Source organism: Macrosteles quadrilineatus, unplaced genomic scaffold (assembly GCF_028750875.1).
Source record: "Macrosteles quadrilineatus isolate MER2022 unplaced genomic scaffold, UCM_ALF_1.0 Scaffold_1__1_contigs__length_201487025, whole genome shotgun sequence".
Lineage (NCBI taxonomy): Eukaryota > Metazoa > Arthropoda > Insecta > Hemiptera > Cicadellidae > Macrosteles > Macrosteles quadrilineatus.
This window is the reverse complement of record NW_026542594.1, coordinates 94,215,421-94,233,561: the sequence shown is the minus strand read 5'-3', so window position 1 is coordinate 94,233,561 and position 18,141 is coordinate 94,215,421. Positions and strand designations below refer to the sequence as shown.

Here is an 18,141-nt window from a genome sequence, read left to right as displayed (position 1 = left end):
ATTTCCTGTGTCTTGGACATCTTTCTATCCCATCTCATAGCATTTCAGTATTTCAATTTCAGATACAGAAATCGAACTGTTACAATTGGTTTCTAGTTCCCAGACTCCACAGTGCTCGCCTTTACTACTTCCTTCACCTCTTCCTACGTCGCGGACCTGTTTTCCTCCCTTCCCATTGAATTTTAAGATTGCAGATACCTTAATCTAATCCTTATAAACTGTTCCCACACTCCGGACTGCTCGCCTTGACTACTTTCTTTACCACTTCCTACGTTTCGGACCTGTTTTCTTCCCTTCCCATAGCATTTTAAGATTGTAGATACCTTAATCTAATCGTCGTTAATAGTTCCCACAATCCGGACTACTCGCCTTTACTACTTCCTTCGCCACTTCCTACGCAGCGGACCTATTTAACTTCCTTCCCATAGCATTTTAAGATTGTGGATACCTTAATCTAATCGTCGTTAACAGTTCCCACACTCCGGACTACTCGCCTTTACTACTTCCTTCAACACTTCCTACGCCGTGGACCAGTTTCCCTCCCATCCCATAGCATTTTAGAATTGTAGATACCTTAATCTAATCGTCATAAACAGTTCCCACACTCCGGACTACTCACCTTTACTACTTCCTTCACCACTTCCTTCGTCGCGGACCATGTTTCCCTCCCTTCCCATAGCATTTTAGGATTGTAGATACCTTAATCTAATCGTCATAAACAGTTCCCACACTCTGGACTACTCACCTCTACTACTTCCTTCACCACTTCCTACGTCGCGGACCTGTTTCCCTCCCTTCCCATAGCATTTTACGATAACAGATACCTTAATCTAATTGTCATAAACAGTTCCCACACTCCGGACCGCTTACCTTTACTGCTTCCTTCACGACTTCCTACGTCGTGGACCTGTTTCCCTCCCTTCCTATAGCATTTTAGGATAACAGATACCTTAATCTAATCGTCATTAATAGTTCCCACATTCCGGACTACTCGCCTTTACTACTTCCTTCACCACTTCCTACGCCGCGGACCTGTTTCCCTCCCTTCCCATAGCATTTTACGATAACAGATACCTTAATCTAATCGTCATTAATAGTTCCCACACTCCGGACTACTCGCCTTTACTACTTATTTGACCACTTCCTACGCCACGGACCTGTTTTCCTCCCTTCCCATAGCATTTTAGGATTGTAGATACCTCAATCTAATCGTCATAAACAGTTCCCACACTCCGGACTACTCACCTTTACTACTTCTTTCACCATTTCCTACGTCACGGACCTGTTTCCCTCCCTTCCCATAGCATTTTAGGATTGTATATATCTTAATCTAATCGTCATAAACAATTCCCACACTCCGGACCGCTCACCTTTACTGCTTCCTTCACGACTTCCTACGTCGCGGACCTATTTCCCTCCCTTCCCATAGCATTTTAGGATAACAGATACCTTAATCTAATCCCTAATCGTCACAAACAGTTACCACACTCCGGACTAATATACCACAAAACTAATAGCAATAACAACAATTAAAAGAAATAATCTGCTTGAAATAGTAAGGCCGCCAGAAATTATGCGAATCGGTGTATTGTTAATCAACGCTTAATGGTATTCATCGGACTCCTTTTCTTTTGTACTGTCTTTTGTAAATTGGCCATATGTGCATGTGCAAGCTGAGGTGCCCGTGGGTACAGAATGTCGAGTCGCATACGCTACTATTCTTTGTTTACATCTACGTTGTTATCTCGTATCCATCATGGCAACTCATAAGACTCATGTTAAACATTGCAAATTTTATGTCAGTCTTAAATTGTACAGGTATCATCAAATTGAAATTTGTTTGTTTCGAAACATCAAAAATATTTGTCGAAATACCCCTGGTAAGTTTGGATTCAATATGTTCAGCCGTTATTGAGTTAATTGATTACATAGTTTGCATAAGGTCCGATCTCAAAGAGCTTCGCTCGCTCCGCTCAACAATTAGTAGTAAGTAGTCAGGTTCCAAAACCAATTTAAACAGACAAGTAAACAGTTTAAACCTGGAAAGCCTCTCCCTCAGCTACAAGGGTGACGTCCAGGAGGTGTCCCTTGGCCCTGAGAGTGTTGAGTCCTGTGAGCAGTGTGCCAGTGTGGGACGGGGACTCAAAGTTGACTGTGTTGAGGGGTCGGCCGGGTTCTTGCAGACCCCACTCTCTGGTGCGGGTCATTACTCTGCAACAACAACAACACTAGACTGATTCTTCTCTGTACACAACACTGACCCTTCTCTCTGGTGCGGGTCAACACTCTGCAACAAAAACAACACTAGACTGACTCTCCTCTGTAAACAACACTGACCTCACTCTGTGGTTCGGGTCAACACTCTGCAACAACAACACTAGACTAACTCTTTTCTGTACACAACACTGACCCTTCTCTCTGGTCAGGGTCATTATTCTGCAACAACAACACTAGACTGACTCTCCTCTGTACACAACACTGACCTCACTCTGTGGTACGGGTCAACACTATGCAACAACAACACTAGACTGACTCTCCTCTGTACACAACACTGACCTCACTCTGTGGTACGGGTCAACACTATGCAACAACAACACTAGACTGACTCTTCTCTGTAGGTACATAACACTTACCCATGTATTATTTGGGGTCAGTTAATGATCCATTTATGAATTTTAACGAGTGCTTAGGTTTTCTGGTACAGGGATGGCAATATGTGGGGGTTTTATTGAAATGTTAATAGCTTAGTATGAAATAAACAAATTTGCCAAATTTGATTGATATCCCTACCTTAACAAGTAAACTGCCAAAATTTAATTTTATTCTCCTTAAGTTTAAGCGTACATAGAATTTTTTTATTTTATTTTTTTATTTTTTCTATGTATCCATTAGCTATGCAACTGTGCTTCAAATATACTTAATTATTTGATTTAGGGAATTTCCCAGCTAGTTCATAATACATGTTTAAATATTTAATATCTCTACGTATTTAGTTTTCTTTTAGCAAATTTCCCATATAGGGAAATATAGGGGAAATAGGGGGGGGATATAGGTAGGGGGGAATATAGGGGGGTTTCCATCATAGGGGGGGGTACTATTCGTAGTACTCAATGTAAGACTTGGAGCCAGGACCGATTTACTTTTTCGTTTTAAGGTCCCCAGAGGCCAAAAACACCATCCGTTCAAATTCATATGTATATATATATGTCCGTTAGCGCAATAACTCGAGCAAAAATGATCTGATGTTGATGGAGTTTGGTACACACATGTAAACCTACATTTATTCAAACGAGTTCGCGATTTAGCATAATCGGACTATGGAAACGGGGGTTTAATGGGGTAAATATTGATTTTTCCCATTTTTTACCCTAAAAACAAAAAAAAAAAAAAATTTCTCTCCAAACCATTTTGTAGAGCTTAAAAAAAGAAATAATTTTGTATATTGAAGCGTTGTTGTATGCCTAACGGTCACGGAGAAAATTTTAAAAAAGTGTAATTTAAAATTCCCATGTTATTTTAATGGAGAAAATGAAAACTGTTGTAGTTTACTTGTTTATGGATATATGTTGATAAAATTTGGCAAATTTATTTATTTCATCCTATACTATTGACGTATGGTCAAAAAACACTTTTTACCTTCCCCGTAGCAGCAAACCTAAGCACTCGTTAAATCAAATCAAATCAAATATATTTATTTCCATTCGGTACAATAAAGTACAATAGGATAGGTCAGATTGCATTTTACAAATTGTCATGAAGCAAATTAAAGTAGATGTGAATATAAAATTAAACTTAAATTATATAATATATAGAACAAAACAACTAAACAAACAATTTCTCCTTCAAGCTGGCCTGGAACATCAATAACAGATAAAATATAAAATAATTTCTGATAACATCATATCTTAATAAAAAAGAGAGGATTAGTTTTCAATAATAGTTTTAAAGTGAAGAATAATTTATAGAGACTATTAATTAATAGAGTGTGGGGATTTGTATTTAAGTGTTTAGAACGATCTAGAAAGCAATTTGGCAAGAAAAAAACTCATTAAGTGAATAAAGTGGGTTTATTAATAACCAGTATAAAACTTTCTCTTGAATTGTTTGACATCATATTTTGAGATAAGGCCAATGAGTTTATTGTAAACCTTTGGAGCGACAACAACATGGCTGTTTATAGATTTTGAGAGCCTGTGGTAGTCAATGGAAGTATGGTTTTTATTTCTAGTATTATATCTGTGTTCATGGAATTTTAGTATTTGTGTGTTATCTATTACATATACAGTTAAATCAAAGATATACAGATTAATAATAGTAGGAATTTTCATTGAAACAAAAAGAGGTTTACAATATTCATCAAGTTCAGATTCAGCGATAACCCTAACGGCTCTTTTTTGGAGAATTAAGATTTCATCCACTCTACTGCAGTTACCCCATAGAATTAATCCATATCTAATTATTGATTGAAAGTAGGCAAAATAGGCAGTTCTAACAGAATTTGTTTCCAAGCAATGAACCAGGCGTCTTAGGAGAAATATTGTTCTTGATAGTTTTGGTGTTATATAATCAATGTGAGATTCCCAGGTAAGAGTACTGTCTATTTTTATGCCCAAAAATTTCACCGAATTAACTGCGATATTGATATCAGTCCCGCTATTAGGGAGGGGTCTTAGGCTGAAAACAACATTCTATGTTTTACTTTCATTTAAGAGAAACCCATTTGCTTTGAACCAGTCCGATGATGTGGTGAGGGTATTTTTTGAGAATAAATTTAGCTGTTCAAAATCATTATTACTGTGGAAAAAGGTTGTATCATCTGCATAAAGAATAGTTGAGGAATTAACTGAAATTGGGAGATCATTAATGCATATTAAAAACAAAAGTGGACCCAGGACCGAACCCTGGGGCACACCCACATTTATTGATATTTCTTGAGACCAGAGACCATCAGTGTAAACCCTTTGCCTTCGATTCGATAAGTAAGATTTTATGAGCTTTAGAGCAGAGCCTGTCATTCCATAGTAATTTAATTTTTTTATTAGGTCATTTGGATCAACACAATCAAATGCCTTGCTAAGATCACAGAACGTGGCCTGGGCATATGACTTGGTCTCAAAGGAAGAAATAATTTCATGAACTAGTTTGTCTACAGCTTGGACTGTTGATTTGTCCCTTCGAAACCCGAATTGACAATGATTAAAAAATTTATTGTCTTCAAAAAAGGAATAGATTTGATCATGAACTATATTTTCATATATTTTTGAAATTACTGGAATTATTGAAATTGGGCGGTAGCTTAAAGGTTCGTTCCTTGGGCCCTTCTTATGAACTGGGCATATCCTGGATATTTTTAACTGATCTGGAAAGACTCCCTCAATCAATGAAAAATTTATGCAATATGCCAAGGGTACTGAAATACTAGGAATAATACTTTTTAGGCAATTGTTACTCATATTATATACATCACAGCTGTCTGAATTACTAAGTCTTTTAGCAACCCGTATAATATCTTCAGGATTTACAAGTTTCCATTGGAAAAGATCTGGGGTTATATTTGTATATCTTAGAAAATCACTGGAAGTAAATTTAGTGTTACCGATTTGTTTTTTAATATTTGCTACACTTTCTACAAAAAAGGTATTAAAGACATCTGGTGCAATGTGATGGTTGTTTGCTTTATGTAAACCACAACTATGATTTTTAATTATGTTCCAGGCCGCTTTACATTTATTTTTACTTTCTTCAATATATTTGGCATTGTACACCTTTTTAGCCTTATACAAAGATTGCCTGTACTTTTTTTTATAATCATTCAAATAATTCATAACATTTAAAACTGGCTGACTGGAAGTTTTCAGCAGGCTCTTCAGAAACACAATTCTTTCCTTCATAACTTTTAAGTCCTTGGTGAACCAACCAGATTTTTTGTTTACTTTACTTTTATGAAGTTTATTTTTTTTAACAGAAAATTGCAATAGGTTGTTAATTATTGTGTTAAAAAGCATATCAAAGGCTTGTTGTGAATCTGTGAAGCAGTTACCAAAGAACTGTTTTTCCCAATTATAAGACAAAAGGCTTAAGTTAATTTTTTCAAAAGCAGACTTAGGAACCACAAAATCTATACATTTAACTCTCTCATCATCGATTGGGTTGTCTCTAATTTTTTTGAGATGGGGGCTTATTTTTCCTAAACTCCATTCCTACCAAAATACCATCATGATCAGAAAAGGGAAACGTAAATATCCTGCAAAACTTAACCTGGCCTTGTGGGCAATTAGCAAAAAAATTATCCAAACAATTTTTTCCTCTGGTTGGGCTGAAATTATAACAATAAAAATTATATTGCTTTAAAAGGTTAAGAAAACATTTTGATGTTTGATGTTTTTTTGTCTTTAAGTACATCAACATTTTCATTGAAATCACCTGTTACAACAGTCACATAGGTTTTCCACTGAGAGATTGAAAACAAAAACTGATCTAATATGTCAAGAACAGTTTTAGGGTTGCCAGCAGTTGAGTGATACAATGCAACAACAATTAATTTGAGCTCATCAATAATAATTGCTGTTATTTCAAAATTAAACTCGTCATAAAAGTCTATTACATCAATAGGTCTACTTTGGAAGTTATTTCGGACAAATATCAAAGAACCACCTCGGATATGGTTGGTTCTACAGCTTGCACCAGCGCAGTAAAACCCCTTTGGTGATGAGAGATCAACAACATTAGCATCGAGCCAGTGCTCAGTTAGACAAATAAAAGCTAAATTAGGTTGGTTATTAATAAAACTTTCAAGTACTGACGTCTTACTATTTATACCTTGTATATTAAGTGTAAGTGTTAAGTGTGTTAAGTATTAAGTGCTGACCACTACGCCTGTGTGATAAACATCCAGCCTGACGATTCCTGCCCAGCTTATCTGGTAGATAAGACATACAAGGCTGTCAATGGTCACCAGCTAGGACAGGTCTTAGGGCAAATGGACTGGCAGTCTGTAGACAATATAGATGATATTGATGAGCAGTACAGAATGTTTTGCTCTTACTTTACAAAAGCGTATAATGAATGTACGTATGATAAAAAAGTTAGTAAAAATAAAACACCTAAAAAACCTTGGATGACCCATAACATTTTAAACATGATTAAAGATAGAGATGCATCGTTTATCAAATATAAGAAACACCCAAACAGAGTTGATTATAAAGAGGGATTCATTTTTCTGAGAAATAAAATCAACAAAGAAATTTTTAAAGCAAAAAGGAATTTCTATCACAATATTTTTACCATTAATAAAAGAAATATCAGAAAAACATGGTCCCAGATAAATAATATTTTAGGAAAAAATCACAAAGAAAGTATAGATAATATTGTGATTAAATTCTTAGGAAAAACGAATACAACCCAAGAAATAACCAATAATTTTGTTGAACTTTTTACTCAGGGAATAGATGAAGTAGTTCATGACTGTAATATTGAAACCATACAATCTACACAGCAGACAGAGGTTAAATCATCTTTATACATCCCTTTGATAGATATAAACACACTGAAAGCCATACTTAACTCAATGAATAAAATACCCCCGCCGCAGCAAACCTGCAGACTAAGCGAATTTCCATATGTCTGATTGGATTTACACTAAAATGTCTACTTAAAAATTTAACATTTATTTCCTATTTAAATAGAATTATTTTAACAGGTACTTAGGTTTGCTGCATCAGGGAGGGTAAAACTTTTTTTGTAAAATGTTAATAGTTAGTAAGAAATAAAAACATTTTCCAAATTTGATCAAAATATGTTCATAAACAAGCAAACTACAACAGTTTACTTATTCTCCATAAGAATAACATGGGAATTTAAAATTTACATTTTTTTGGAATTTTCTCCGTAACCATTAGGCGCATAGTAACACTTCAATATACTAAATTATTAGTTTTTTTAAGCTCTACAAAATGGTTTGAAAAGATTTTGCAAAATTTTATTTTTTTTGGGTCAAAAATGGGAAAAACCTATTTTTACCCCATAAAACCCCCCGTAAACCCCCGTTCCCATAGTCCGATCATGCTGGTTCGCGAACTCGTTCGAGTTTATCCCGCCTTACACCTTCAAACCAAATTTTATCAAAATCGGACAAAAATTACTCAAGTTATCGTGCGGATGGACACACATATATATATATATATATATATATATATATATATATCTATATATAGATATATAAAAATTTGAACGAATGGTGTTTTTGGCCTCTGGGGACATCAAAATGAAAAAGTAAATCGGTCCCGGGTCTAGGTCTTACCATGAGACCTACGGTAATAGCTACTTCCCTATAGGGAAATTCGCTAAAAGGTCCTGGATTAGATGGAATAAAAATTACTGATTTAAAAATGAATTCAGATGTGTTAGCTGGAACTTTGGTCAAACTTATAAATAATTCCTTGAAGAAAGGCAAGATTCCAGAGGATATGAAAAAAGCCATTATAAGACCAGTTTTCAAATCTGGAAGTCATTACAATTACTCTAACTACCGTCCGATATCAATTTTATCCTCTGTTAATAAGATTATTGAGAGATATGTGGCAAATAATTTAAATAGATTTTTAAATGAGAATAAAATCATCAACAACTGTCAATATGCATATCAAACAGGAAAAGGAACAAATGATTTATTGGCAGATTTCTCAGATTTAGTAAATAATGAGCTAAGTGGTGGAAAACAAGTACTGGTAGTTTTTATAGATTTTTCTAAGGCATTTGATACCCTTAAACATGACAAAATTAGTGATGCTTTAGAGAGAAGTGGTGTAAGAGGAATTTTCAAATATTGGTTTATGGATTATATCAGCAATAGAAATATTATTGTAAAAGTAGATAAGGCATACAGTAAAACAGAGGTCTTGAAATATGGCGTGCCCCAAGGAAGCATTTTAGGCCCTTTAGTATACCTTTTATATGTGAATAACATGTCAAATGTAATAAAAAACAGTAAAATCTATATGTATGCTGATGACACAGTGTTGATTACCTCGGACAAAAGTGTAGAACTGGCAGAGAAAAAATTACAGGAGGACTTCTTATATTTAACCAAATGGTGTCATGACAACGGATTAAAGATAAACGAGAAAAAATCTAAAATAATGCATATACATTCACCCTTTTTTACCTGTAGAAATCCTCAAATAAAAGCTCACTCTCATAATTGCTTACATCTTGAAACTCACAAAGGAGATAAATGTCAATGTAGATGCCTAGACAATGTATGTAGTTTTAAATATTTAGGAATTATAGTGGATCATAATTTTAAATGGGATGTACATGTAAGAGAAGTCACAAAAAAGCTAAGGGTGTGTGCAGCAAAATTCTACTATCTACGACAATATCTGCCCTACAACAACATGAAATTATTGTATTCCTCAATGTGCGAGTCAATAATTAGATATGGCCTAAAAGCATGGGGAAGTGCTGCACACACGACCATGCTCTAAGTACAGACGACCCAAACAAGATTATTAAAAATTATAGCAAAGCTTGATGGTGCTATTGTTGGGGCTAATCCTATTTGTTGTTTTGAGGTTACTAACACGTTGTCAGTTGAAAAATTGTTCAAGTTCTTGTTAATTATAGACTATTATTTCTCTAATAGATTTAAAGAAAAAAACTCTCATAAATATAATTCTAGGAGAACCTTTTATGTTATGCCTTGCGTGAACAATAAATATACAAAGAGAACTAGACATTATTTAGTGCCATATTTTTTTAATGAGTTACCAATGAGTTTAAGTAATTTTAAGTCATACTCTTCCTTGAAAGCTGAATTAAAAAGATTTTTGATTAATTGTTAAATTTTTCAGAATTTATCTTTGTTAATAGTTATAATTCTATGCATTGTTATTGTTAAATATTGTTTAAATAGTTTAAGTAAAACATGGGTTTGTTAATTACCTGTAGTAATTTGTTGTTTTTTTCAAATATTTATTTACTTGTATTAAAATTTTTGTTATATTAGTTTTTCCTATTATTGTTAAAAAAATGAAAGAAATGGTAATGAAATGTGAAAACCTATTTATTTAATACAACAGATGGGGAGAATAGCTTGTACCAGATAAGAAACTGACTGGAATCTTTGTGAATGGACTTTTGAACTGGACTCTTATCTATAGCTGCGGACAAGCCTACTGAGGCTTTTGTAGCTTTGTATGAAATGTATTTTGATTATTATGTTTTTTGTTGCATGAATAAATAAATAAATAAAGAAAGAAAGAAAGAAACTGAATGATATTGTTTTCTGAGTTAACTTTACTACCACCCTGATAAGTTATTGATCTAAAAAATTACTGCTAGGTATCTTATTAACTAGACTACTTTCGTTATTACATTGCATTTTTGCAGCACATTCTTTAAGATTTGGGCTCATATTACTACCACTTATCACTTTACTCTGCTTTTGTTTCACATTTTCTTGACCACTATCTGCCTGTATCCCGCCAACCACTTCGTTGTACTGCAGATGTCCAAGGACGACTCTAGGTGTTGTAGGGTTCACACACACTGAACTCGATTGTGGCTGTAGTGATAGAGCTGAACCATAATGTTGAGTCTGAGCTATGATGTTAGAAGCGCTGTGCGAAGGCTGGGCAGGGGTGTTGGAAGTGCTCTGTGAAGGCTGGGCAGGGGTGTTAGGAGTGTTGTTTGAGTGACAGGCTGGAGTTGTTAAAGAGACTGTATAAACTGGAGATGAAGCAGGTGACCAACCCCTGAAGGGACTACAGTCTAACCTTAATATAACGAACCTCGATATAACGAATTCCTTGATATAACAAACTTTTTTAAATCCCCTAGAATGAATGAATGAATGAATGAATGAAAGAAGTGCTTTATTGACCAAAAGATTTTCCTTACAAACCTAGGCTCCTCGCAGGAAGCCACAATGTCTTACACTAAAACCGTAATGGTTCATAGAACCGTCTACGGGGTTGGTATACACTTTTTTTACACTTTTAATTTAAAACTATAAATTAAATTCTGGACTAAAATCAAAAGTAAAAAGTCTGAAATAAAAATGTTTAATTAAAGCGAATGAAACTAAAAATAAAATAGCTGGCTCACAACCCAATATATGTTATAGATCCATATCCCCTATTATTATCTATTAAATCCCCTAGAACTCTCCATAAGACACAATGTATATTTTACCTCTACATAACGAACAATCCATATCAACGACCTTGATTTAACAAATTTTTCATGTTCCTGTCTAAAATAAGACACCTCAATATAACGAATTTATCATTGTCAGAACCTCTACATAGCGAATTTAACCTCTACTTAACGAATTGTCTGCGTCTTTACCTCGATACAACGAACCCCCCACTGCCATTATTGCTTTTGAAAACTCTGTTTCTTCATCAAATGAAATGGAAAGGTGACGTCAACGCTTGCGCTAATATTCGTCTGCTCCGTTTTACACATCCCTGTCTGCTGTCGTCGTTGCGCACTATGTTTACAACTAAGAGAACTGATTTCATTCACTGAGGACTGATGACGACGTAATGTGTCGTAAGCTGTGATTGGGTGATAAGTAAATGTGGTGAATTGTACAATTTTTGGATGAAGAGAAACCTTAGAAAGAAAAATAATAGAAGATCAAGGCAAAGAAAAAGAATAGCAACATCGTTATCTTAACATTCCATTAACGAGTGTTTTATTATCTTTAGGTTTGCTATGATTATACACTTTTATAACGACTTAGCCTATCTAATATTTTCATTATTTTCAATATGGTTTGTACTAAGTTCATGATTATTACAGTACATTCCTCCATTGTGATTTAAAGCAGTACTGTAGCCTACCACCGGCCTATCGCGAGCAGTAGCTTACAAAACTCTCTAATGTTTTGTTTTGTTCTTTACGTGGTTTATTACTATGCAATACAGTGTTTGGCTAGATTTTAGGTGGGTTGGAGCAAGCAGTAAGCTGTGATTTTAAACTTACAGTTTGTAACCTGTACCACAGAAAACGTACTACTATAACCCCTGTACCAAGGTCAATGACTATAAATGTCATGATTGCGCAATATTAAAAATCCCTTCCCTTTAGTATCCCGGATAATCGAGGTTCTACTTTACAATGTAAACACTGTACACTGTAAAGTATTGTAGCATAGACTACTTTAATTGTGTTTTAATCAGGTCCAATCCCGACCTATATAGACTGATGCTGGTTCTGAACCTCGACTTAGCGAAATTCCTGCAAACCTAACCTCTATATAACGAACCTCATTTTAACGAAATCCTTGATATAACGAATATTTGGTTCGGTCCCTTCAGATTCGTTATACTGAGGTTGGACTGTACTATCACTCAGATAAGAAAGATTAAATGCTTCCTGTGTTAACATCTCACTCGCACTCCCATTGGCCTTTGACCCCCCCACATCACTGATCACTGCCGCTGCAGGTGTATGGCATTCAGATGTCAAGGAACTACTACTGATGTCAATGGTATTTTCATCCAACAGTGTGAGGTTGGGCTGAACATGTTGCAGAGCGGGTTTACTGTTTATCTCAGGTAGTGAAGTCATGTCTGTTGGTGATGGTAATGTGTCCTTTGGTGGTGTTGATGATGGTGGCTCTGATCTTGGGAGTGCATTGTAATTTGGAGAAAGTTGTGTAGGGTACTGTGCACTAATTAAATTATGCAGCTTTTTTACAAAAGTGGTATGTGGAATTCCCCGTCTCAATCTTTGCCTTGAAGTATCATCCGCTGTCACAACAATCACAGATGCACCAGTGTCATTGATGAAATCGAATAAGTTATCTATAAAGTGAGATGGACTGATGCAATCACGTACACAGCCTAGCGGCGAGCAGATTAATGTCTTAATTTTTTTTTGTTTTAAAATCAGCAGCCAATTGTTTAAAAACTGAGTTATATGTTTCTCTGTAGTTTAGATGGTTGTTGGCATTTAAGAAATATTTTGGTTTAGTGACCAGTCCATACACAGCAACGCAATTGGAAGAATTCTGACGTGTTAAATTCCTATCGCAGTAGTCAGTTACCGTGGGTTTCACTCATGTGTTTAGGAGATTGGAAATCAGCGGAGATGCAGTGAGCGAAAGCGACATCGGATTTGTTACAATACTCAGTGATGACATCATCCATTTCAGCTACTTTGATTGTGACATTTTTAGGAGAAAGTGTAGACAGAGTTTTCATGGTAGTTCTAATTTCTTTAAGAACTAGGTCTGCTATTCTTCTACATAGAACACATTTGCCAAACTTGTTCAAGTGATGGCCGTGCCCAGTAAATAAAGGTCTCTTAAAGTCACTAGTGTCAATCAAGTTTAAGTTTGAATGTTTCAACTCCATATTGACCTTATAGATTTCACGATTAATTAGGCTGTTCCATGGATGATCATGTCTATGTGGTTGAGTGACATAAACAATGTTGGTATGTTTATTTTTAGCAGCAAATTCATTAAAACTTTTTGCTATCTCCCTAGCTGACTCTCTGTTTGAGTAGGAGACATCATTTAAATTGTTCGCACCTGCAATAACAATCACTGTCATTGGTGGAAAAGTCACGGGCCATGTTTTTCACGTTATTTAAAACATAGTCAACTGTTGCACCAGAGTTAGCGCAGGTGAAAGTGTCATAAGATTGAGGTAACAATGGTCCCAACAGGTTGCTGAGATCCTTGCCATGGCTATCAGAAAATATGTGAATTTTTTGTTTGTTTTTTAAGCGACAGTTATCAGCCTTGGTTTTATCAGTTGCTGTTTGTACTTCAATGTTAACTTTCTTCTTCTTGTTTTTGTCAGGGGTGGGTTTCAACTGATTGAGTTTACTTTTCTTGGGGCTATGTAATTTATTTTGGGTTACTGAAGGCTGTGATTGGTTCTGGGATAAGTCATTATGAGCCACTTCAAATAAGACGGAATATCTATTGTTTAATGCAAGTTGCGGCAGATTTTGTGTAGCATTGGAGCATTTAGTGACTTTGTTAGGTTTTTCAAAAAATCCGGTTTTTTCAGGTCTAATAATTAAAGACGAGAGAGTTTTTTCATCAATAATTTTTTCATCCAGAATATATGCCAGCAAACACCTTTTTTCTATGCAGTCTACTTCGTCATATAGAGGAATTGTTAAATCAGTGAAACATTGATGTTGAAGACACATTTTGATGATATATTCAACACCTAGGATGAGATAAATCCCACAATCATAGGAATTGTTCTGATGAGGGCCATTTACAACCTTGAAAATCAAATGTTATTTAAATTGGGAATAAATCTATATATTAATTACGTAAGCCGATTCTTTGCGTCAAAATTGTGGGCGACTGGGAAGTCGTAGAGCGACGGGAGAGGGCTCAAATTAAAGGTCTCGATCCCGTGACGGCGGGAAAAAAAGTGAAATTCCCAAAATCTTAACATAAAATTAGATATAACGTAAAATATTCTCCATAAGAATAGCATTTTACTGCTGATTTTTGTTTATTTCAATACAGCTGATTGTGATTTATGATTAAGCCAGTAGGCAATATTACATTTGGATTTCTAATTTGCCAGTCGAATCTGCAATGTTATGCAATGTTATATACTATATAAAATCAGGGATAACGTTGCCTATAATAATTAAGACTTCTTATTATTTACGTCTAAGAAAGTTGAAATAAATTTATTGTTTTACTGGAATTTGCAAACTTGTGTATTTTTAAGTAAATTAGTTAAGCGTATAATAGTTAGGCAGTAGAATCATAGGAGATGGCTCAAATCAAAGGAATTGAACTTAGAATGGCTGAATAATAATGACGATTTCGTCTAATTTGAAGGTTGTTGTTGTGTTGAAGGAATGTTTAACATGAAATAACCACATTGACTAAATAATAAACGATTCAAGATTAAATGGAAAACTTCTACTTTGTTTTGATTTCAAAACATATGTTAAAGATTTATTCTACACCTTTTATGTAAATTTACTAACATATTTGAGATTTATTGTAGTGTTTAATCAATATTTTGTATGAAGTGGAATAACCTCAACGGCCACTATAAGAGAACAATTTGTGATTAAAGATTAAATAGGTTCGTACAGGTATTTGATCATTAAGTAAGTACTATGACAAGTTCCAATGAGCGGAAAAATAATTTTGTTTGGAGGAGATTTTAACCTTTTTTTGCTCAAGCAAAAAAAATTCAAATAATATAGCCTAAGCCTAGCATGCACAACAATCAATCAATCAATTATTGAGATGGGGACGCCACCTAGGTGCGTATTTTAACCCAAATATGAGTGAAGGATGAGTGTAGAATGGTGTGTGATGACCTGTGTAGCTTTGTTACTGACTAAGATCAGCGGTTTCATTAGTCAGGATCATTTATTTAAATCCCAATGATCAGGAACAGCTAAAGGGAGTATCCATATCTAACAGTAAAGCCTAAGAGAACAATTTGTGAATAGGTCCCTAAAAAGCTCAAATGTAAAACAAATTATTCTAATATTCAAACAAACTTAGAATCAAATTATCTATGTGTCAGGATGGATATCCCTGTACACCATGTCTTTTGTGTAAAAAACAGTTTGTTGTTTGTCTTTGTTTGCTTTTGTTGACATTATTTTCAACCGCTAAATTAACACCCCGACCCAGTTATTATTTCTAAGTTTATGCTCCTTTTGTAAAGGTTTAACAAAATTAGTTTAACGTAGAGGCATCCTATTGACCAAACTTTTTTAAAAAAAATTGTAAACAAATTTTGGGTTAAGTTTGGTCAATATGATGCCATCTACGTTATACTAATTTTGTTAAACCTTTACAAAAGGAGCATAAACTTAGAAATAATAACTGGGTCGGGGTGTTAATTTAGCAGTTGAAAATAATGTCAACAAAAACAAACAAAGACAAACAACAAACTGTTTTTTACACAAAAGACATGGTGTACATCCATCCTGACACATAGATAATTTGATTCTAAGTTTGTTTGAATATTAGAATAATTTGTTTTACATTTGAGCTTTTTAGGGACTTATGTCCCTACAAGCCACTAGTATGTCTTATTTATAGAAATATTTTAGTAAAAATGTAATCAGACAAGTTGTAATTCGCTTTGTCTGCAGGTTTGCTGTGGTGGTGGTAGTTTTAAGCTCTTCAAAATGTTGTGGAAATAAATTGTAAAATTTTGTGCTTTGGGGGTAAAAAAATAGGAAAACCAATTTTTTACCCCATAAAACCCCGAAACCCATAGTGCGATCATGCTGGTTCACAAATTCATTTGAATAGGTAGGTTTACATAATTTTGTACCAAATTTAATCAAAATCGGATGAATTTTATTCAAGATATCATGTTAACAGACACATATATCTTACTAATATTATAAAAAATGTGAGAGTTAGTGTGTTTGTTTGTTTATTTGTTTGTTTGTTTGTTTGTTTGAAATTCGATCACGCATAAACTAGACGGATTGGGCTGAAATTTGGCATGATGATAGCTCATAATCCTGATTAACATATAGGCATATTCTTATCTCAAAAATCCTTTCGGGCTCCGCCCCAGTGGCTCTGTAGTTCCCCATGTTAACCTTATGCGTATTCATGTTTAAAGGGAATTAAAGAATTTAGTCAGCTGTTTCAACTAAAAAAGTTGGTTCTATCTTTGACTATCAATACAACCTATGATATGCAAAAGTATTGAAAAGTTATCAGATTTATCAACAGGGTGCAGCACTATTTTTTTTGCATTTAAGAAAACAGCTAATTTGAATTAAGCAGCAACAAAAACTGTGAGGCAATGAGAACTGTCAAAGTAGAATTGTGTATAGTTCTCTTTATGGTTTTAATATCATGAATAATTTGTAATATTTTGCTAATTTTTAATAAATTATTTTTCTCTATTGTTTAGGTGAAGTGGTAAAGCATTATGGGTATGGTAGATGTGTAAAACTATAGTATACCGTAAATTGAAAGAAGCAAATTTTATCAAAATGTGTCCTGCTCTCGCAAACGCAAAGCTTGAGTATCAATCAATCAATCAATCGAAATAACTTTATTCATATTGCACATTTTGTACAGAATGGAGTCAGTTATAAAAACACAATATTAAACTTAATACTACTTACAAAGAAAATTGTTATTAAAAAAAAAATCAAATTTCAGGAAGTTGGAAAAAATCTTCTAATTTATACAAGGGTCTGTTGGTGAGAAATAATTTCAAACGTTTTTTAAATGAATTAAAATTACTTATATTTTTTATATTGTCAGGTAAGCTATTGAAATATTTAACACCACTATAAGATGGAATTTTTTCATAAACCGATAAATTATGTCTGTTGAACGCCAATTCATTACCTTTTCTGGTTTAATATGTATGAAAAGAGTTCAATTTTGGCAATCTTTCATGGTTTGATTTAATATAAAGGGCTATTTGATAAATGTATAAGCTAAAAACAGTCATAATTCCTATTTCTTTAAACTGCTCTTTTGCGGATGTTTTTGACTTTAGTTTTAACATAATGCGAATTGCTTTTTTTTGAAGTTCCAGAATGCTATTTAGGTTAAAATTTGATGTGCCCCCATAAAGACACAACCCAAAAGAAATATGTGATTCAATTAGGGAATGATATACTATTTTTAAGGTTTTTAAACTACTAAATTTTGACATCTGTCTTAATGCATGTATGCCTGAGTTGACTTTATTACAAACGTTTTCAACATGACTGTCCCAGTTAAATTTATCATCTATATGCAATCCAAGAAATTTTATAATTATAGTTATTGTTAGTGTTATAATATAGTTATTGTTTTAACTTCATTTAGTAAAATTGTATCCATAAAAATATTAAACTCAGGTGAATTTTTGCTTGTTGAAGAAAAATTTATATAATTAGTTTTTATTGTATTCGGTAATAAATTGATTTCATTTAAATATTGGTTACATTTGGTAAGCTCAACAAAAGAAGAGACTTCCACATCAGCATTTGAATTTCCGGATATTTTTATATTGATGTCATCAGCAAATAAACAACAAACATGATTGGGAGATTCTATCAATGAGGGGAAGTCAGTTAAGTAAATTAAGAATAATAAGGGCCCCAATATTGATCCTTGAGGGACACCATACTTAACAATTTTCGTTGAGGAAGTGT

General features: G+C 34.1%; 1 protein-coding gene across 4 annotated transcripts in view; it reads right to left on the bottom strand.

Annotated features, from left to right (window-relative positions):
- LOC128989179 (kelch-like protein 26) overlaps positions 1-18,141 on the bottom strand; it is a 138,981-nt gene that overhangs the window by 77,641 nt on the left and 43,199 nt on the right. For all 4 annotated transcript variants that reach the window (XM_054411075.1, XM_054411244.1, XM_054411187.1 and 1 more), the window contains exon 2: positions 2,040-2,211. In XM_054411075.1, the coding sequence (XP_054267050.1) occupies positions 2,040-2,207 (168 nt within the window). In that variant the 5' untranslated portion in view covers positions 2,208-2,211. The remainder of the gene's footprint in view (positions 1-2,039; positions 2,212-18,141) is intronic.